General features: G+C 44.5%; 1 protein-coding gene across 1 annotated transcript; it reads left to right on the plus strand.

Annotated features, from left to right (window-relative positions):
• The first annotated feature begins 217 nt into the window (after positions 1 to 217).
• On the plus strand, positions 218 to 21,482 carry b4galt5 (UDP-Gal:betaGlcNAc beta 1,4- galactosyltransferase, polypeptide 5). The gene is made up of 9 exons (XM_068750423.1): positions 218 to 323; positions 16,861 to 16,977; positions 17,149 to 17,262; positions 17,743 to 17,870; positions 19,482 to 19,598; positions 19,800 to 19,987; positions 20,076 to 20,198; positions 20,608 to 20,709; positions 21,335 to 21,482. Exons 1-9 carry the CDS (start codon positions 218 to 220, stop codon positions 21,480 to 21,482), a joined length of 1,143 nt encoding a protein of 380 aa, XP_068606524.1.
• The last annotated feature ends 1,793 nt before the right edge of the window (positions 21,483 to 23,275 follow it).

Consider the following 23,275-nt stretch of genomic DNA (forward strand, 5'->3'; position numbering starts at 1 on the left):
TTTTCTTCATTAGGACCGTTCCGGTGCTCGAACCTGCCGCGGAAACGGGGCAACACTTCCTCGTTGCCTGGCTCATCACGGCTGCCGCAGACCGGCCGCCCTCCGCTTTAGCCCAATTTATCCGGTTGCCGACCCGCTGGTTCTGGGCGTCTGGGCACATTTGGAACGGGTCTACCTGAACGTGCTTCGGTGCTTCGGTGCTTCGGCTGCCTGTATAATGCCGACGCATTTGCGGTTCCGGAGAAGGTCATTCCTTGGGCTCTTATTCCTCTTCTCGCTGTCCACCTCTGCATTGTATTTCATCTACTCCGCCCCTGGAATAGGTGAGTGAACATCAACCCGACGCCGTGCTTGCTACTCGTCAGGCGGTGGGGTGGGTTTGTTCAGGCGGGGGTGCAGACGAGCCTCTGCTGAAGCTCCGCATCTCTCCAAATCGATGCTGATGCTGGAACCAGGCCCGAACACGCTGATGAGCATCATGGCGACCGTAATTATGCTCGTGCTCGAAGACGTGACATATATATGATTATAAATGTTACAGGGGGGGGGGGGGGTTGATCTTCCAGCGTTGATTTTATGGGGGGGGATTATTTCTTGGCATGACATCCACGGATATAGGCCCACATACTTCTAGCCCATGTCTGCCATTCTGTCTTTATGATTTCCTTTTTTTTTTGTTTTGTTTTTTAGCTCATGGGCGAAGCAAGTTTCAATTCATGTTTCCAAAGGCTTAAGATGAATGTGGTGATTTTTAACCCGAGCGGACGAATCACTCATGAGATCATCAGCTGCGCGGAAGTCACATGGTCCCCTTATCCCACATGTAATGGGATCCCTCCTGTCTTTAACTAATTTATGTATCTAATCATCCCTGCAGTCTTTCTGCACGTGTATTCGGTCCTTTCCCGTATATAAACTCACCTCTATTTTCTCCAAGGCTTTGCAGCTTACAGTGGGGGGGGGGGGGGGGGGGGGCTCTTATCTTGTCAGTCCAGATGGGGTCAAGCATGCTCGCTGTTTTGATCGTGCTCAGACATCAATGTTTTTTTTATTGCAGCTGAACAGATGAAGCATATCCCGCTTGCATTGTGTGAAATGTAAACTTTTATTTGCGTCCCTGGAATATGTGGCAAAATCGATCAGTTACAACTTTCCACTCGCGTTGATTAGGATTGTGCAAATGAGCAGAGAAAATATTCAGGGGAACAGAAGGAGTACTTTAACACTGGTGGTTAGTACTTTGTGCAATGTGCTAGTAGAAGCCAGCATGACTCAGATATCCTGTCGTACTTGCTAGGCAGGCATGGGAGACGATGCTTTGCTTGAGACATTCCTACGATGGTATCAGCTGTAACACACCCATGACCTATCTCAGTCGGAATACACCAATAGACAAATTATAGCATTTGGAGAATGTCCAGAAAGGGACATTTGCAGGCGTGTGTGAATTAGTCTAAAACATTAGCGTGAGGGCTGGCCTTTTTGTACTCATCGAAATGTACATTGATCCATTCACACTTTCTACCTGCCGTGGACAACTCGATTGATAATTGGATCAATTCTTGTATAGGAAACGCATTACTGACGGGAATAGCCGGTATGAGTCAAAATAACCGAGAGGAATGACGTCCTTGGATGTGAAACGAGTAAACGGATAAATAACCCAGAGGTTGTTTTTTTATTCACTTTTTTTGATGATGGTATCTGACCATCGTCTTGAGTGCCGCCTGTACTGTAGGGCTCGTAATGGCCACGTGGTTTACTTGTGGTTTGTTCAGAAACATAACAAGGGCCGGTCCATTACTACCCCCCCAGGACCGGTGTGTGGGGGGGGGGGGGGTAGTGCTTAAATGGCGGTCAGAATTTCTGAGACTGCAGAGAGATTTGAGGGAAGCTTGTCCGAGTGCGTGGCGCGTAGCTCCGGACGCGGTGCAAATGGAGCCTCCTAGCATCCTTCCTTTGCCCCCGTGGCTGTTGGCTTTCTTTTGCTTTGCGCTGCGTGAAGGTGGGAATCTCATTTTTTTTACGTCAGCGGAATCCTGCACATGACATTTATGAAATCTCGGCAGAACGCCTGGCACGTAAACAAGATGGCGTTGCAGTGCCAAGGAGCGACGAGACATTGAAGCAATGCGAGAATCAAAGCGCTCGAAGTCTGATGGTCTCTCTCGGTCATGGCTATTTCATTTTTGAAGCGGTTATCCTATTTGTATTGAGCAGAGATATTGTTTACTAACATTGCGTGGATATTTCCTTACTGCAAAGGTGATTTTGAAGAAGATTGCATAGATAGCATCGTGTATGGCATTAAAAGGCACAATCAGCTATTTGACAAGAGGGCGCAAACTGAAAGTAAGAGGCTGAAGAGTTCTGGTTACCCAGTGTAGAAAAAACAAACCCGAAGCTGCTCCGTCTCACTCGCTGCTAGCAGTAATATCGATGCCCGTTCGTCAGCTGAGGCTTTGGAGTCTGTAGACGGAGATAAAACGCCAGCTAGCAAGGCAGCATTTAAAGCCACAGCACAACATTAGCAGTCGATTTAACGATCCCCAACAGACGACATGAACTGCGGCGTAGAATCTTCCATTAGACCTCTGTGCATCACCGTTTATTAACCAAAGCCTATGGTTTATTGTGCAGAGAGATTCAAGGGATGAATCGATATCAAACTTGCAAGATTCTGTTTTGTGTTGTGGATGTTTAAAAAAAAAAAAAAAAACGAGCGCAGTATTGATGTTATTTGATTTGACAGTACCCGATCTGCTGGGAGCCTTTTCCATCTCGTCATTGTCAATGTCTCTAAATCAATATTACCGCCAATAAGTAGCATTCAGCAGCTGACATTGTCTGAACATAGGCCCAACTCTTTATGAGCATGTGAATGACGAGTTGTCAGAGAGGGTGTCCGTTTACATTAATGCTGTATTCATGACAGTAATGTACTGCAGTCAAATACACTCTCCGGGTAGCCATGTGTGTATGTGCTCATTCTCTGCTAGCCCCTTTCCGAGTGGCAATATTTGAATCAAACAGTTTCCCTGTTTAATCCTGCTGTAGCCTCCGAATGGGGAGTTCTCTCTGCAAACGGCCTCCATTTATCATCGGGTGGAGACACACTAAATGTGAACGGGGATCGTATGGAGGGAACGCCGCAAAGAATCAGCAGAATAATTCTGAGCCAAAAAAAAAACCACACATAGATGGGGGGGAAGCCAAGAGGAGGAGGTGGGAACTGAAGAAGGCGGTCTGAAAATGATGAGCCAGGCTCCTTTTGTTCGGCTGGTTTTCACATCGGGGGGGGGGACCCATCGTGAACACCTGACCGCGCGGCTTCGTACTCAACCGGCTTCACTGCGGAATGCCCCAGTTTCCCGGCCTAGCTAATTCTCATAATTCTCATCTTCATCTGCCTCTCTTTCGGCCCTACTGTCTCATGCGCTCCTTCGTATTGTCCCCCCATCATGCATGGTTGCAGACTGATGCAAGCTGGGGGGGGGGTGCAGGCCACAGCTGGGCACGATCGCAGCCGCTTATTTAATTGAAACACGAGAGGATCCCACCGGAGCGCGAGCTCGAGAAGACACAGGCTCTATTTATAGGCTTGAACACAGATGCACGTACATCTCTGCATCCTGGGAGATCGAAGGAGACAGGTGGTTCCCCTCTCTCTTCAGCAACCGTGCTCATCCTCCCATCGGATCGACTGTGCATTTATGTGTGTGTGGGTGTGAGCCTCGTGTCTTAATGTGTACCAGATTTTGGGTTTTTTTGTAGGTGCGGCTTGGTCACACAGCCAGTAGTGAATCTCAAACAACAAGTTTCACGTCGCTTAACATCAAGAAGCAAAGCAGAATCAGTGCGGAAAGGAGGTTGCGAATGGGCGTGTTACTTTGACGCATTGTTCATTTGAAATCAACATGTTTACGGCGCCACCGCCGTTTACTCGGCAGGGAACAACAAAGCCGTTGCGTAACGGTAATGCTGCCTTGGTTGTTGTTGTGTGTTTGGGGGGATTGCACATTTGGCTTTGAAGCAATCTCATGGTTGTGTTATTGCCTTTTTGTACGATCGTTTGACATGCAGGGAATGCCTCATCTACCTGTGTTGATTCCACCAGAATAGTTTTGAGCGTGTAATCTGCAAGCAAGCACAAATCCCAGAAGCAAATTATTGCCAAAGCCTTGTGACACGGGGGGCGCCTCCTGCTAGCGCAGCCAGCAAATGAGTTCAGACGCAGGTATTCTGTTGATCATAACGAATCACGAGCGTCTGTGCTGCCCAGTCAACATTTGTCTGCATCGTCAACACGGCATTATATGCCGATTTCATCACAATGAAATTCTGTCGTAGTTAAAATGCCTACGACAAATAATAATTCTTCAATACTTTGATAAAGAAGTACAAGGGATACCCAGAAATCCATGTGTGCCTCAGCCTCGTGCTGCGAGACGGAACCGTTCCAATGTGTCCGCACTCGGCGTTTACAGCTGCCATTTGCTCCGTTTACTCCACGGCGGGCTTTTGATTTAAGATAATGTAAGATAAGCTTTGTAGTAAACGTCAAAAGATAAACAAGCCCAAGTACGGTTGCAAGCAGCTGCTGTATTTCAACAGTGATGATGTTATTGTGAGCAATACTTTTGATTTCAGTATACATTTTGATGTTGGATGTTCTCACTCCTCATCAACCTACAGTGATTAATCTGTGCAAGAATCATGATTTATGTTTGCCTTGTCATCACTTTACTGTCTGAAATATCGTAGGCCCTTTATATGCTATCACTCCATGCACTTTGGGCCTTAAATGCATGGCTCTTTCTTCACCGCTGTTGAGCATGCTGGTCTCCAAAGTGTTCAGAGAAAGCTGTTTTTCCATTTCCTGTGCTCACACCCATGAAACTATGTGTGAGCGTGCACAAATGTGATTGTCCATCCACATGTCTCTTTGTTTTTGCAGCCACTTCCTGCGGGCCTGATTTTTCCAACACACTATGCGCCTCTCCCTCTGAATCATTTGCATTCTAATTTGGGTAAAACATTTCTTTTGTTAAAAAAGAAAATTATCTCAGAGCTTTGTGATTTTTGGTTTTTGCTTTGCATCAGAAGGAGGAAGATGTTACGAGATTGGATCTAGTTTGTCGTGTTTTTGTGCCGGTATTTGTTAGATGCCTCTTGTTACTCAAGCTAGGTTTATGTGAGTAATCCATTAAGGTTGTTGCTATGGAAGGAGTACAACTCAACCTCTTAATCCTAGAGCCTTTCTTCATGCCGCAGCATGAGAAGCTAAAGCTGCGCTGTTTGATATGACTTCAGGTCAAGAATATTATTCACACCGTTGAGGAAACGGGGGACATGAACCCAAAATCGCCACTTGCTGCCGTTTGAGTGTTTCTCGTAACTCTTGCTTTCCCTTCAAGGTTTATGGACTTGATAATTTATGGCGTTATTGGAGGTAACCATGGTGCTCATTGAGACACTATTCCTCTGTTTGTGGTAATAGTTGGGTCTGCTTTCATGCAAGGCGTTGTGGGGGGGGGGGGGGGGGGCAGGAGTTGTGTCCATTTGTGCTTAGTGATAATTTTGCTTCTATGCTGATGCGCTGCTTGTATTAATGTAGTACAGTTTTTCTGGCACTATTAAAGCCATCCATCTATTGTCCTCGAGGCCCCCTGTAATGTGACACCCCCCCCCCCTACCTCCAACCCTCCTACTACATCTTAATGGATCCATCCATTTAGCTCTACCCAGCCAGCCTCTTAAGGCTAATTTCCAGAAGCTAGGAATAGCCAGGGTGAAATATTAACTCGGTGCCAAGCTGCCTCGCATAGATTCCCTTGTGAATGAGCAAGCTTATGAATAAACAAGTGATGCATTATGCAGCCTCTCTATTTATTCTTTTCACCTTGTCAGCAAAAATGGAACATTTGCGGTCAATTGTATGAAATCAGAATGAAAGGAAAACACGGAAAGCAGGATACACAGCATTTTACCGTAGTCACTGAAATTCCTCTGGCTGTTGTGCTTGCGGTCTGGCATTTGGTGCTTTAACTGTAGTTGCCATGGTTCCTAGAGAGCATGTTCCAATCCAGCACACGGTAACGGCAGAAGCATGCCTTCCTGGTTCCCATAATGATCGGAGTGACAACGAGTCCAGAATCTTTGGTAATGTTGGACAGACAGTCTCTTTGTGCACGACGTGTACTCACCGAAGAACCTGCTGTAAAAGTTATTGCAACTCGTACGAAACCGTTTAGAGTGCTGATTGAGCAATGCCAGAACAATACTTGAGCGAACGCAGCAAAATAGTTTTTGCTGCTTCGGTCTAAATGTTGCACGTGCAAATTTGTGACTAAACCTTTGTGACTAATTGGAGCTAAACATCATTGACGTGGCGGCGCATTGCATCATGTAGGTCGATCTGAGGTATGTGCAAATGCTCCTAAATGCGTTGACCTCGCGATACAGAACTTGCAGTCATTCAACACACACGCATGCACACACATACACACCCATTCCACACATTCCAAATACGGCTTGCTACGATATGTGGGAGCCGTGAGCGGCTCCTTCAAAAGAATTTGATGACGTCACTGTTTACAGTGTCACTGGAATATCAAACATTCTTTTCCCAGTGTGTGTGTATATATATATATATATATATACAGTGGAACCATGGTTCTCAAGAATAATTTGTTCCGAAGTACTGTTCAAAAAACAAAACTATATTTCCAATAAGAAATAATGGAAACTCGATGAATCCGTTCCTAAGCGGCAGGTAAATGCCCTACAGTTACATTAATGTAACTACGTGTATCTAAACAACAGATAACACATAAATGTGTAAATATTACGAATACCGTTTCGGCTGTGGTGTCGGCAGGGAGGTGGAGGACAGAAGGAAGTGTTATTCCTTTTGAAAGGGAGTCCTCCTCCATAAAATGACTGGGTAACTGTCCTCCTGGGGTTTTTTTTTTCCTTCTCCTTGGCTCAGTTTTCTTCAGAAAAGTCTAAATCGTGGAGTTCTCCATACCGTACCGCGCAGCAAGATCTCAGACACGGACGCCATTTTCATATTTCAACAGTTGCTCTCGCTGCTTTCCGCTTTCCTTTGCCAGGCGTCTTACTGCTGCCTTTGTTTAGATCCATGGCTAAAAGCTCGGCTTAATGTTTGCTAAACATTTAACATTCCATTGATTAATCAGTCGTTCATTTCAGGGACATTTTCAGAATTGTGTGTACACAATCATTCCAGTTAATAGGCGTGTTACTGTTTGGATAGTTAAAAGTGGAAAGTCTCTTTATCTACAGATTGTACAACTTCAAATTTGCTAAAACAATCTGTGCACTTTATTTCTCAACCTTAAGTGACAAGCGAAACTGGAACGGCTTGAAAAAGTTTCAAATGTTTAATCCACCAATCTCTCTCACACACACAGTCATTCTTTATTGTGTTGCAAAGGAACGGGAATATTTAGCAATATATGATGAATAAATGTCACGCTGGAATGAAGAATAGTAAAATAAACAGTGGTAGTTGATGATTTTCTGCGCTGTGTAGAATACTTTTAAACCTGTTGTCTCTCAGCCATTATTCCTGTTCCCATCATTGATGTGTAACTGCAGTTGAAGTCTATGCGGCCTAACTGTAGGACAGTGAAGCCGCCAGAGGGGATCCATGTCCGCACGTCTCGCCTCATGGATTAGACTGCTGTGTGGAAGCTGTCCCGTGTCGCTCCTTGGATATTTGACCAGTGACAGACGGTGGGGCCGAGTGCAGTGGAGATGAAGGGAGTGGACGCGTGCCAAATTTTAGATGGAGACTTGAGTGTCGTTTCGGGAGTGGGCTGGAGGTCTCATGTTGAGACACTAATCATTTACGTAACCTAATCATCCAGAGGAGAACCCCCCCCCAGTCTTTGTTGACCCGATCTGGGCCTCTCTTTGTTCTTGAGATTGTCTCCATGGTTACTTTGGTCGTGTATTTGTGGGCAGTCGAGCTGTAACCTGTGATAAAACTGTCGCAAGCAGAGATGATGCCGGCGAGGATATCCAGACATGTTCGTGCCAATCTTGTAGTTCTGAGCAGCTGGTGAGAAGCATCGATTGGTTCTTCATGGAATGACCCATCCCTCATTATTCTACTCTACTGTTGACCGCCAAACTAATTGTATTTACCTGAATTGTCAAAGTCACCTACTATTCATTCAATAGAAGTATATTATTGTTCAAATGAAAGTATCACTTGTTGAAATGTATTTTGTGTGTAATTCTTATCTAGTAAACGTCCGATCCTCGAGTCGCCCCTGGCTGGGTAAAGAGGGGGATCATTGATCGCTCCCTCCAAACCACGTACGATAACTGTTAAAGTTTAACAGAATCCTGAGAGCAGTCATTGTGACGCAACGTGTAACATTACAGTATTACATGTTTATAACCAACCACCAAAGTAAGATCTGGAGCGTTCTCAGGTATCCAGATCAACACTTTAGGTTGGCCATGGCAGCACATACAAACAATCTACTCGAAACCTAAGAGCTTCATTAGAAGGCTCCACTAATAATACCCCAGGAGGGTGGCTTAGTTGATTTAACAAAGCACAGAGGAGGTCAGAGCTGATTTGCATGCACTGCAAAAAATAATAGAGCAAATTCACTTGATGCTTATTACCATCTTTTTGTATTACGCTTTGGTGGGACCGCTAAGATCAGAGGTTAAATGGTTAAACGTTCAGGTGAGACACGTCTGAATTGAATCTTCAAGAATTCTGTCTTTATGCCCCTGATAAAGGGGGCATATAAGGTTACTCGTATCTTATATTACCCTTAATGACGTTACATGTTATGGACATGCATAAAATGGAATAGTCTATCCATATTCTTCCAGCCACAAAAAAGATCAAAGTTGAAGAAATTGTGCGCATCCTTTTGCAAGTTGCACCTAATCAGGTGGTGGCTCTGTTGCTGCATGGATACCCATGGACAGAAATATTCCTGTAACAGGATTTACCTGTGATTGAACGCTAAAAAAAAAACACAAATGCATGTTTAACAGCTTGTCACAAATATAATTAACATAGACCAATGTCCTAGCTACTGTTCTTCCTACTTAAAAAATCATCCAATAAATTCATGCAGTGTTCTCAAGTGGAGTATACTGATATATATATTGATTTTGCCAGATATATATTGATCAGCCAGATTTCCTTGAGTTTCACAGTGACTTTGGGTGTGTGCCTGAACCGCAACACCCTGGACAATTGTATTATTGCTGAGCAGGACGAGCATGAAAATACATCGGCTTGTGCAGTTCCTCACAGACTATAAAATGTAGAGATCCATAGGGATGGGCATGTGGGCTCGCTCAACTGTTTGCAGCTACTGTGGCAGGCAGGCGTTGGCCCATTTGTGCAGCCAACAGGAGTATCCTGCATCTGTGAGGAGCCCTCATCTCTGTGGTAAGCGGGGGTCCGGAGGCGGTAGAGCGAGCAGTAGGAATCGTGCAGAATGGCAGAGACGAGGGGAGGTACTGGCTACTAGTACAGTATGCCATTCTGCATACGAGTGCCTGTCCTCCTATTTCTGTGTACCCTTGTACACTGAGGCACTCCAATAGCGAAAGAATGTTCTGGACAACTGCCAAATATAGAAAGGAGGGGGGGGGGGGGGGGGGGGCAGAGGAAATGGGCTGTGCACATGGCAGCAGCATGGTACCGCAGGAATGAATCACTGCTCAGCAGGCCACAGCTCTCTCACCACTAGAACTCATTGATTGGGAGTGTACTGGGCCATTAACTGGTTTCAGCAAGATTATACACGTGTGTGTTTGTCTAGGAATAAATGCTATGCTTTGAAATGGCAGACTGCAGAAAGAGCGGGCCCGGGTGCGAGTACAGAACGACTGAAAAGGAGGCGGAGAGAGGAAGGAAGGAAGACTGAAAGGAATCATGAGTTGATTTAATGACCTGCAGTGTAGTTGGCCTAAATTTAGGGATCATCACACCTGGAGTCCCAGGGCTTCTCTGCACACCAAATAAAATGTGAGCATTATGGGCACAGAGATGCGGTGGATGGGTAGGTGGAAGGTTGTTGAGAGTTTACACTGCGACAGAGCTGCAGGAAAACCAACCACTCAAGAAGCTAAACCGATCCTATCCTCATGGGTCATCATCAAAATGTTATATACGCCCCGAGTCTGTCCGCACGCTACAGCTTTAAATGAAAGTATAGGTTTTTATTGATTTTTATTTCAGGAAACCCAAAAAAGGTTTGCAGGCAGAGAGGCATGCAGCGAGACTAGAGGGAAACTATTTACTGCAATTTGTGTTAAAAAAAAAAAAAACATTGGTTGGGAGAGAGGAATGAAAAAACAAGAGCTGCCGAGTATTAAATCAGTCATGTTGGGAGATTTTATTCTTGCATAAGGACACATTTCAAAAATGTGTCCTTACTGGGTGTCCACTCAGTATCAACCATTACAACCTGCTCTTAGCTTGGAAATGTCTTCATTTTAACTTCGGCATCAATCATTTACAAGCGGAGGCATTTCAAACAAAAAAAGATTTCCTGCAAAGGATGATACTGATGTTAGCCAGATAGCATCTCAGCTATATATAAGTTCTGGGGTTTGTTTGTTTTTAGCCAAACTGATGACTTTAAACTTTAACCTTTTGTGCAATATTTCTTGTCGTCTCTGTCGGGATGAAAGAAAATGCTACTCTTAATGCCGCCTTCAAGCGTCTCTTCAACAGGCAGAAATAGAACAGACAGAAAAAGAGGTAGTGTGTTTTTTGTACTGAAGGTGTCTTTACTCATACTGACGCACGCACACAGTCTGTGCGTCTTTCAGTCTCACTTTCCGTTCCTTGCTTCAGATCTGTTTCAAGTATTTGCTAGCAGTGAAACGACAACGAGAGGTCCTGACGTCGCTGTCATTTATGTAAATCTCCCCGCCGCGTCTGGTTCCTGTGTTTATCTGCCATGTTAGCGACTCAGGGGAGGGTCCCGCATGCACACGAATTGGCAGATGCACGCACACACACACACACACACTCTCTTGGAACAGTAGAGCAGATGGAAAGGCAGAATTCTGAGTTCAAGGCCAAAAATGAACTCTGACTGGACCCAACGCTGTCCCTGCTGTCGTGTGTGCATGAATGCCACGTCTGATCGGTTATTTGAGAGAGGCTATTTTTTTTTCTCCTTTAATCGATTGCTTTAAGCTCATCAATTATACGAAGAAGTCCACTTGGGCTTATTTCTGTTGGTCCCATTTTTTTGTACGGAGCAACAATTGCTTCTTAAGCTCATAGTGTTTAAAGTATCTGGATATCATAATACATTTCCCTTTTTTTTGAGTTCTTAGTAATAGCAAATAAGAAAGTTGTTAAGATCTAAAGGTCCAGTCTGTCCTCTATTTGCTGTGCAGTTGTTGCTTTTCGACATTGAGTAAGGCCTGTCTTGATTAATCCAACTCGCTCACTCGCTTGCCAGAATCTCCCACCACGAGAACAGCTTCTCCCCCTCTGCCATAAGACTCATGAACGCTTAATAATTCTGTGTCGGACTCACGAACACTTTATAACCTGTAACGTGCACTTTTCTGTTTGCACTGCGTGATTGTGTTAGTTTTTACTGCTGCTGATACACATCTGTGGCTCCACTCCAGATGCTGCTTTTTATTTAACTTGGTGTGTTTTACGGCATGCCCTACTACAGCATAGCGCTGGAGCTTGCATTTATTATTGTCGTTACCTCGTGTTACACGTTGCACGATTATACCAAAACAAATTCCTAGACCTGTGAACCCTCGATGACGACGGCAATAAAGTGATTCTGATGCACCCACAGAGCCTCTGGCTGCCAGTTTTTGTGTCCAGTGTTGGAGTTAAGTAATAATAACCTTGTTAAATTGTGAGAGAATATGTTAATTCATTTTGGAAAGATATTTCTTGACTTTACTGACCACTTTACGCTGCTACAGTTGAAGATTGAAGTCGTGTTGGTAGTAAAAATGTAGTAAATTCAACTGAAGTATCTCTGTATAAATGTGGTATCTCGTCTGTAACGTAGTACCATGTGTCAGGACATTTTACTGTCTGTCTGTGTTTCCCTATGCACTATTTGTTTGTTTGCGCAATGACACACAACATACCCAGTATTTCTCAACACTGGCTTTTTGACATACAGGGGCTGTGGCGAAATGTCACGTCACAGCCGATTTAAAAATAAATCTTAAATGTTGCTGCAAAGAGCAACAGCCGATGTGTTTCTGGGAAAATTCAGGATAGATAAAATAAAGAAATCAAAGGGAGATGGGCTATAGGTCGCGAACACGGGCATTAAACATCCCACGGAGTGTGGTGAAGGCAAAGAAGGGCAAATTTATGAAAAAGATAACGGTTTGAATGAATGAAATTGCCCGACGCAGAGCGAGGAATGGCAGCTCGAGTGGTTTGGATGTTCTCCGGAAGAAGGCACGGTGCCACAGACGTCATTTGTGGCACCCTGAGAAATGAGCATCCAGCCTGTAAGAGAGAGACATCTGCTCTGAGAGGCGTATCCTGTTGGTTTTTGTTGCGTCACGGACCCTTGCTTTATCTGCCCTTTCTATCATCGGAACCAAGCTGCTGGTCTGTCAGGCTGATGGAGGAACTAAACTCCTGAGCTAATGAGGGGGAATGTTGCTGATGCATTTGCCTGTCACTGTAGTTCCATACACACTGTGTGTGTGTGGGGGGGGATTGCGTAGTGGAGGAAGTCTTGTGATCTACTTATGACTGAATAGCATGTGATCTTAAGTAGGACTAGACTAATACATCCTCATTTTTGACTACCTGAGTCGAGTTGCTTCTGCAAGATAGAAAACCATAAAAGGGAAAATGTTGACAGGGAAGAATCTTCTTCTTTTTTTCCTTTTATATTTTGGTCAGCATTTGTACAAAACCACATCGATCCTCTATCGTCATCATTTCCTACCATGTTCAGAGATTTCTTGAAATTCATATCAGATTGAGTCTTCTTTTACTTGGATAGCGTTTTATGAAGACTATTATTATTTTTCTTGGCAATTTGGCGCCTATTGGGTAATATCTGGGTATTAGGATTAATCCTCCAAAAATATAATCCCAGTTCTGTTATGAGTTTTTTTCTTTCTTCACTTTACTGGTATGTCTTGTTCTGTCACTGTGTGTGTGTCTGCACATTACGGATTAGTGGTTGTAATTAATACCAGCACCAAGTAACATTACCTTCCACTGCTCATTCATTACTGAGGCAAAGCTTAAACTGCTGGCTTGTTCAAAATTGCACCTGCCTCCTAGAATGATAGCCTGTGGTCTCGACGTGTCGGATGAACACAGTGGTTAGTCGTGGTTTATATGTATATTTTTAGACGATCAACGCAGTTTGTTTACTACTTAAATTCACTATTTTATTACAGAGTGCGTGTTTTCCTTTTTGTCACACGCATTGCGTCTCTGCAACCTTCTTTCGTAGCTGCTGCTGGCGTTGTGCATGAAGTGGCACACGCCTCCTTTTTGGCAATCAATAACGCGGTGTGTCAAACCGATTCCCGACTGTAACGGCGCGCGGATGAACAGAACGAGAGGGAGGGTCGTCTTCCCATTCATTAATTAGCATCATACGACAAATGGCGAGGAAGAGAGGGCGAGACCCGTAGAGCGTTTAAGATGAACCCTCGAATCGTATTTTTGCCCGTTTTGTCAGATGAGCTTTTCCTTGGCCTGCGATTGCCATTATTACAGATCATTCTTATTTGAATGCAAACCTGAAGTTCAAGTCTGCACATCAGGAAGTGAACTGGCTGTAAACAAGATAAGATGTTTACTTTACTCGGATAAACACCTTCATTCATTTGAGTGTCAAGAGCCAGTTGTTTAACATTTTTCTTGAGTTAAAGTCCCACTTTTGCATCAGAAAGCGTTTCAGACATCGCATCCACACACTCATTTTCCATTTCTCCGTCTGTAAAGTGCTCAAATGTCTTCAGGTCAATTGTATTCTCAGCAAATGCTTGGAGGGAATGAGCCGCCCACGTTGATCACAAACTTGCAAACATATATGCTTTTATCAATGCCCCCCCCCCCCCCCCCCCCCGACTTAATTCCCTTGGACTTACGATGGTATATGTCTTCCAAGTATCCTTGTCTGGCTTCATAATGGCATTTAATATTTCCAATTTGACAGCCACTACAGACCTAGAATAGAGCTTGTTGCAGGAAGAATAAATCCAACCTTCTGTCCAGACATGTTGGAAGACTGTTTTCACCGTCATCTTTTGCTCACGCCATCTGCCATCTGTGTTTCCCTTTGCTCGCCATATCATATGGATGGACAGAGCAGCACATCTTGGCAGCCTATTGTAGCATGTAGCGGCAGTGGGCCTGTTAGGCATGAGACCCAGGTGGGTCTACTGAGCCGCACATTTTACTGGGTTTCTTTTCAAATTTAATGGGAGATTTCTTGGCCCATGCAAAACATTTAGTTTGGTTTATTTCAGTTGGTTATTTATAGCAAAATGCACATTTTTAACACCTGTCCACCTGTCATTATGGGATTGTTAAAGTTACACTTAGAAATACTGAAATATCAGACAGACGTCCACTGAGGGACGACGGCTTGGCTCCTGCTGTTCCCTCCTTCCGGGATGATTTTACACCGTGGGTGTCACTGATACGGTGGCTGTTAAAATGACCCTTTCTGTGAGGGGCGGCTTTCAACCCTGAAAGCTATGAGACGAATGCATGGTGTGTGTGTCGCATGTGTTTGAATGCAGAAGCCATTTCTGCTGGGAGTGAAAACGGCATTTCAGCTGTTATCAGGGAGCTACCAGAACGGGTCACCTCCCACTGCAGGACTATCACTGTTCAGTTAATTGCCTTTTAGGGGAAACGCAGGGTGGGGGGTTGTGTGTGTGTACATGTGTGTGTCTTTGCTTTAGTCTTTTTTTTATTTTTTATTGTTGGCTTACTTTTCTAGATGCAGGGCCTATGCTTGCAAAATGTCCCCGTGAGCCTGCGATCCATCATCCCGGTGATGTGCTTAAATGATAGGAACAAAGGGACTTGAGACAAACGGATACAAACCACGTTATGCAGAGATGAAGAGGGGAAATGGAGGGATGGTCAGATAAGTGGAAAGGAGGAGGGCTGTAGAGAAATGGAGGTGGGCTGGGCTTGGCAAACAGACGGGCGTGCTCTTTGAGAGCTATAGAGGGCAAGGTTGCTCAAGGACTCCTGTCATGCTTGATGGGTTTCGGATGGGATGAGGAGCGCGTGGTCGTTGGTTTGACGCCGGTGATGCAGCAGCGTGTTTACGTGGATGTCGTGCTAATGGCCTCGTGTTGTCGCCGACCACACTCAAGGTCCAGGTCTCTCGTGTTTAATTGCATTTGTCACAGTTTGTAGGCTTGAATACCTCAGCACTAACCCTTACTGCAGCCTCCAGAGTTCCCATTTAATGAGAGGGAGAATTCTATGCCCATTGCTTTGTACACAGCACATCACGTGTTCATTCTTCATCTCCGTGCTTGACCTTGAAAAACCAAACGGATGGATTTTCAAAAGGGAGATGTATAAAGAAAAGACGAGACTGATGCTCCAGTTTGCGATGCTCTCTCGGCGTGAAAGGTTCCTAGTTTGTTTGTTTTTTGTGTATGTAAAACCACATTTGTGTCCTGAATTGTTATTGCATTGATATACAAAATTAATATACCTCAATATGTTCGGCAGGCAAATATGAGGGAGGGCATTCTGCAAATACGCTGATGCCAGGGGTGAACTGGATCACACGCCAGAAGCCTCAAAGCGTTTTTCCATCATATGGTGCCTCACAAAGGCATCAGTGGATGCACAGACTCTGTTAAAATCTAAACGTGTTACAGTGAAAGTCTTGACTGTGTACCATTTCCTCCTCTTTTCTTTTTTTTTGTCACTATTATTCTTATCCCGTGCACATTTGCTTCGGCCACGTTGCAATTGTGTGTTTGCGGGAATGAAATGAAAACATTGATTTCAGGTACTGCCACTAGTCTTCCGCCCTGCAGGCCTGGACGTTTGTGCAAAACAAGATGAATGTCATGGAAGCTGTAACACAATTCCGTATGGCAAATCTCATCCCGTAGATTTCTAGCTCTGAGTCAGCAGCATTAATGCGCGCACTTCCCAGCACAAGTACGTACGCATGTCTGCGTGCATTCACAGAGGGGTGTGGATCCCATTGGAATTGCTTTTAAGATGAATACCGATTGGATTAATGGCCAGAGATTGTGCGGCTGGATACAGTTTAAGGACAGCGCTGGCATGCTGCTTCAAATACAGACGCAAGACTAGAAGTCAAGGATCCTGGAATTTAGGATGATCCATTTTGTCCCTTTGTAGTCTGTTGACATTAGGAGCTTATGTGTGTGTTACAGCGATGTTGAATAAGCAACACACAGCTGCTCACTGTGTATTCTAATTCAGTTGTGTATCCTAGCTAGGATGAAACGTGTGTGAACGATGCCGGTTCTGAAACTAAGGCATCTCCCAGGTTTACCACAGCGCCCCCTGTAGTAGTGCACCGCGTCTCAGGGTCACCTCTGCTGTGGTATTATTTAGGTCGACCCATGCTGACCCTCGCAGTCGCATTTTAACAGTTAACTTATTTGCAATAAAAGTGCTTTGGTGTTTGGTTTGGGAAAACTCCTTTTCCTCTGTCAACGAGGCCCGTAATGACTTTGGTTCATATCCAGTGTGCTTAAACCGGAGAATGACAAGGAGGGAGATGAAGGAAACGATGAAATGTGGTTGGCTGTCCCGTGTCCAATCATAACACGGCGACGCTCTGCCTTTTCCCCACACAGTCAATGAATATGTGTTCATGGTCCAGGCCAGAGGGATCCAGATCAGAGAGAATGTGAAGAACATCGGGGCTCAGGTTCTGGAGCAGGTGGTGAGGGGCGCCTACAGCAACGGCACAGGTAAACGCTTCGCAACGCAGACGCTGATGAGTTTATGAGGCTGTGCGTCTTTTAGTTAGCAAAGGGCACTTCATTTAGCAGCTAAAATAGTTAATAACATTAAAATGAACGCGTTAATAATAAGCTACCTCTGCTGGTGATGTTGATGCTTGCATGTGTTTGGGCCCCCAGATTATTCATATGACTTCAACGTGAGCGAGAGTGAAGCCCCCCCCTCCACGTACCTGCCAGAGGGTTTCACCTACCTCCCCTCCGGCGTCTGCCCGGAGAAGCTGCTCTCCATGAGTAAGTGAACCGCTAAAGTGTGTGTTTGACTTGATTCTCGCGGACGATTATGCAATACATGAACAGTCACCGGTTCTCTTTGATTAACCTTGTATGAGAAAAAAAACGTTTGCCTCTCTTTCCTCTAAAATGTTCCCTGAAGTGACTTTTTATGGCTCTTCTATATTCGCTCTAAAGAGCAGTCGTGGGTTCGTGTTGTCATTTCAGCTTCGATTGATGGCGCGTGAAAATGTGTTTTAGTAGCATTGAATAGCTTAACCAAGCAAATTAAGTACTGGATTTCTCCACTGTTACACTTTTTGACAAGCAGTCTCTTTACGGTTTCCCCCCCCCTCCTACCATAATTTCCCTAACCCTCTCCATTGTTCGTACCACGCTTCATGCCTTTATTCCCCTCATCATTTATGTATAATTCATGTGTTTATCCTATCTCATGCAATCTGTTTTATCTCCCTCTTTTATTCCCTTCCACACATGCAGAGGGGAGGTTGGAGGTGAATATGAGTGAGGTTTCTCTGGAGGAGGTGGAGAGATCCTTTCTGGCGAGTCGACCCAGCATTGCTCCAGGAGGCTACTGGAAACCCAAAGACTGTTTACCCCGCTGGAAGGTGAGTGTGAACGGGATGTCCCAGCTTGTATCTGTTGTGGAAGGTCGCCCAAACCCAAACCATTGGGTTTGGGGGCACAGCATCCTCCAGATGCCCCGTTGAACACCACCGGCTGACCCCGCAGCTGCACCTGGATGCCGACCCCTTTCAGCGGTGCAAGCGGCTGACTACAACCCAATTTGATGAGCTGTTTGCTAGGATGAGCGGAGGCTGGATACAAACTCGGCCAACGTCTGTTTTGTTGTCTACAATAGCCCCCCCCCCCCCCCCCCCCCACTTCCACACCCACAGTAACTACGACTTATGGGGTTTTGGCAGCCAATCAGCTGGAGCCAGCAGGATGTTGCTGGAGTTGGGATTTCTCATCTCGGTCTATCACTGTTGCTGTCGCTCAGCGTTAGAACTTTTGATGGCTTAGCATTGACTTTGTATGTAAACACACACTGTAGTGAGTATAATCATGTATAGCACCAAATTGCATTTGGCTGGTTGTGCTCAAAGCAACCCCCCCCCCCCCCCCCCCCCAGAAAAACAACCCATTTTAGAAGAGTTCACCATTACTCACCTCTGAAGAGTTACATTGGAAACAACTTTAACCAAAATAGAAGGCAAAAAAAACCATCTGATCATTTTGAGACTGTCATTCTTGTATTTCAAACACATAGTTACTGCTTCGAGCTTTCGTGCTGCCTCCAGCCTTCAGAAGTTCACATTCAACCCACAGAGATAAAAGGAAGTCAGAAAAAAAACATGTTTTCTGAGATTCAAAACTTGAAAGGTTATGGAGCAGAGAACAATCATTGCCCTTTACTGGAAGATCACAGCATTCACAGTCCTGCACTGCAGCATATTAGCAGTGTGACTAGCATCGTCTCGTGTACTGTGTATGTCTTAAACATGCATTTACTCCACTTGGGTGCTCATTTTACGCCATTGCTCATTGTGCAAATCCGGATGTCGTCTTGGTTCTCGCGTGACATTCAAATACAGGGAATTTACACATGTAGTCATAGGTCAGAGTGTACAGGAAGCAGGCGAAAGATGAATCCCTGCCTTGCAATCGTTGTCGCTATGCTTTCTACTTTCTGTGATTGTGTTCTGTTTCATTGCTGTATTTCGCCCAAGCTAGCGATCCTGCCATCCGTCAGTCTGTCTCTCTCATTCATCTGCCTGGAGGGGACCGTCTATGGTTTGACAACCAACTCTCTATCCCTCTCTCTCTCTCACAGTCTTTTCCATTTTGCTCATTTTCACTTCTTCCTGTGACGATTAGCATTTTGTTTTATTTTTAAACAATGAAACTAGATCTGAAATAGCGACTGTCGTAAGAGACCGCTGTGTGTGTGGAAAGGTGACCAACTTTCACAAATGCTTTGTCCCCTCCATTGCATAAATGAGATTAAAATTTCCTTCAACTGCCGTCGGTCTTCATTTGGTCTTGTCTCTTTCCCCGCGTTCCCATTTTAGCCGCCGCTGAGAGGTTACAATGCTACTTGGTGAAAATAGTTTAAGTTCATTTTTTGGGAGCGCAGGTGCCCCTGTATTCCCACTCACATTTATATGCATGTCATTTCATATCTATTCTACCATTATCCAATTTTTGTCCCTTAGGTGGCCATCCTAGTCCCATTCAGAAACCGACATGAACACTTACCCATTCTCCTGAGACACCTGGTGCCGGTGCTACAGAAACAGAGACTCCAGTTTGCATTTTATCTCATAGAGCAGGTATGCAGCCGCCCGTTCAGTCACTGGCAGGAATTGACAGCTTTCTGCAATAAATATTAAACTGAATTTCTTCTCAAATGATAGTGATGTCTGTGTTTCACACGATTTAGTAGTACTTAAATTGAGTGCCGTAACAAGCGGATACAAATTCCAAAAATGAAAACTGTCCAAATACAAAAGTGCTTCTTTCATGTTGTACAGGTGGGCACTGAACCGTTTAACCGAGCAATGTTGTTCAACGTGGGCTTCAAAGAGGCAATAAAGGACTTGGACTGGGACTGCCTGATCTTTCATGATGTGGACCACCTCATGGAGAACGACAGAAACTACTACGGCTGCACAGACATGCCCCGACACTTTGCAGTCAAACTAGACAAGTACTCCTACATGTGGGTCCTGATTCCGTCTCTGTGGGAGCGTGCAACATATGTATTTCTTACTTAATGTAATTTTAATACGTATAATTCTTTATCCAAGGCTGCCGTATAATGAATTCTTCGGTGGTGTCAGTGGCCTGACAGTGAAGCAGTTCCAAAAGATTAATGGATTTCCGAATGCGTTCTGGGGCTGGGGAGGAGAGGATGATGACCTCTGGAACAGGTGAGGACATGCAGACAGACAGACACACACACGTATACAGAATACACAGAATATTTTATTTAAAAACAAGACATTTTAAAAGTTGAAAGGATTACCGTGACCGGGATGAATGCCAATCTTTGCAAACATGCATCACAGAAAGCATGGTCAACATTAGGAAGGTCAAACACAGTGTGTTGGGAAAGCTGACTCACAGCAGGCTTTCGCAAGTTTCTGTCTTTCCATTTCCTTTGACGCATTGTTTTGTTGCCCCTCCCTTCATCTACACAGCTCACAGGCCGCTGTACACACTCTGGTCTCTCAAAAATACACCAGCAGCTCCAATTGATCCGTTTGTATACTATGTCTATGTTTTGCTTGGCCTCCCATCGTACATTATGAAGTAATGGGTGTTAAATATTTTTTGCAGGGTGAGATTTGCGAACTACACAGTAAGTAGACCTCGCGGAGAGCGGGGACGCTACATGTCGATTCCTCATCACCACCGTGGAGAAGCCCAGTTCCTGGGAAGGTCGGTGTTTACACAAAGCTCGTTTCTAAACCCACAAACGCACACCCAGACGCAAACGCATACCTACACACACACCATTTGGCTACAAGTTCGAAGCTGATAATTGGAATGCGACTCATGCTCATGTGGCGTAAGCCAGTCACATGAACAGCCAACGCCGAGAGTTTGAGAGAATTCCACCTCTTATAAAGACTTTGCATGTGACATTCTTGCGTGCTTCAGGGCTGAATTCCAGTCATTCTGTCTGATCAAATTCTAAATTGCTTAAAACGACCAAGTGCCAAAATGTTTCTTTTATTTGCCAGTAAGAACCATTGAGGAGTTGATAATAGGTAGAAACACAAAATGAAAACACGAAACTGTGCCAGGCTTGTTCGTGCGGGCCGACAAGGAGGTAGAATTTCTTCTAAGATGTTTAAAACCTAAAACCCCGGTTATTGACGTCCACACACATCTTCACTTTGGCCAGTTTTTAGAAACCATTGTTTTTAATGACAGAAATCTGCAGTTTTGTGTGGATGGATAGGCAAAACCGCAGAAAAAGATCTTTGTTCTTTGAGATGTGTGCATGGCCTAAATCTCCCCACTCCTCTCTCCTCTCCTGACTAATCATGTGCTCTAACAGGTATAGTCTACTACGGCATTCAAAGGAGAGACAAAAAGTAGATGGCCTCATCAACCTCAACTACTCCCCCCTAGTGTCCAGGAGGCCTCTCTACACCAACGTCACCGTCAGCTTGAGCAGAAAGCTAGCGCCGGTAGCCGACTACTGACATCGGCTCAGCTGGACTGCAAAACAGCTGGGAATCAAAGTCCTCTGGGACATCAGCCATATCTCACCAGTTGCAGCGCTGCTTAGGACATTTTATTTGGTGATTTTCTTTTTTTTTTTATGCAAAAAAAAAACAAATGACTCAGATAAAGCAGGTTGGATAAATCAACAAAGAAAATAAGGATAAATGCTGCAATGCTTGTTGCCACAGACCGTCACTCCTCTCATCTGGGCTTATCTTGTGTCAGTCTCCACATGCTTTCTGCACCATTTTGGCCTTCAGCATCCATTCACACACTCGTGGTGTTATTTAGTCAATGATCAGCTTAGTCCAACACTATTGTGCTTGCTTATTCAAACAGGCCGAGATATACACACACACACTTATTGTGGCATGGTTTCTGAGGCTTTGATTTTGACACTGCTCTTGCACTTATTATTTTTAATAAATGCAGTAAACCTGTGAAAACATTTGCATGCACACAGGGCCACACAGCAATTTTAGCTTCAAGTGGAATCCTGCAGCTGGTTCTGCAGAATGTATGCCAAATCTACAAGTGTAGAGAACAAGAGAAAATGATCTAAAAAAAAAATACATTAGAGTGCGTGCTTTCAGTCGTGTATATGTGAAATAGTATTTAAATCTTAGTCATCTCTCACCAACTATATTTTGTCCTGTGAACATACCATTTAAAGACTGTAATGTTTGTGTTTGCATATAGTTACATTGGATATTCTGGATGCCTTCGAGCGGCCGTATGTTATTAGCAATAAGCTGTAATATCAGACAGCAGAACTCCGACCCGACTTCCACGCTATACAGTTGTAATAGCATGGGTGCTAGCATACCCTTATTGAATTACAGAGGGAGCGACTGCGTATGCAAACTTCACATTCGACACACCCTTTGCCTAAAGCAAACATGCCACCTTTTGTCAGAGTCTGCGTGCGTCTGTGTGTATTGTGGAGGGAGAGCTATGCAAACGGGCCGTATGCTATCCTGTATTTATCCTGAACGCAAGGTCTTCACAGTGAACTCGGTGTGAAACTGTGACAGACAGACTTAAGACCTCAGTGGGTGCGCAAGGTTAGGAGAGTCCAGGCCAGAGAGAGAGAGAGAGGGAGAGTGAAACAGTTGCTGTTTTATTTGTCCATCCCAAATGCTTAATGTTTACTCGCACCTTTTTGTTTTGTTTTTTCTGGGGGGGTGAGGTTACTGGAGAGAATTGAAGTTAGAAAATACTTGATCACTGTTGCTGTCACTGGTGTTTACAGAAGCTTTTGCTTTATTTTTCAGATTGTGTAGCGTCCTCCTCCATTGTAAATGCTGTTAAAACAGTATCAACCGATGTATAGCTGCCTTTATTTTATTTTTGACTGACACCTCTTTATGTCGATCAACATCAGGTGATACACCACTGACTAGTTTTGTTTGTTTGTGACCACGCTTTAGCCCGTCACTCTCTGTGTAAACCATCCATATTAACTGAGGTTTATTTGGGTGGCGTACAGCCCAGCGCTGTGCAGTGACACAGATGGCAGTCTCTAAAATGTCCTAAGCCTTGTTTCGTGTGTTTGACAGTTTCTATTTTTCAGAAAAATATTCCAATACTGTAAGCATAGTTCAGTTTACAAAAATACAGACGCTTTCTTCTCGCCGTCTGTCCACCAGTCTCCGCTTCATTCCCTTTGTGTGTGTTTAAGATTATTGTATGGATGGCAAATGTGAGTGGTTGACAAACTGTTGTATTCCAACAAAGAAATAAGAAGAGGCTGGACCTCGTTTTATTTATT

This window comes from Brachionichthys hirsutus, chromosome 2, assembly GCF_040956055.1.
Source record: "Brachionichthys hirsutus isolate HB-005 chromosome 2, CSIRO-AGI_Bhir_v1, whole genome shotgun sequence".
Lineage (NCBI taxonomy): Eukaryota > Metazoa > Chordata > Actinopteri > Lophiiformes > Brachionichthyidae > Brachionichthys > Brachionichthys hirsutus.

Excerpts from the sequence above, each read along its gene's own strand:
- b4galt5 (XM_068750423.1), top strand. The coding sequence starts at position 218 with ATGCCGACGCATTTGCGGTTCCGGAGAAGGTCATTCCTTGGGCTCTTA. Across the intron at positions 17,263-17,742 it reads GGAGAAGCTGCTCTCCATGA|AGGGGAGGTTGGAGGTGAAT; the intron begins GTAAGTGAACCG and ends CCACACATGCAG. Across the intron at positions 17,871-19,481 it reads ACTGTTTACCCCGCTGGAAG|GTGGCCATCCTAGTCCCATT; the intron begins GTGAGTGTGAAC and ends TTTGTCCCTTAG.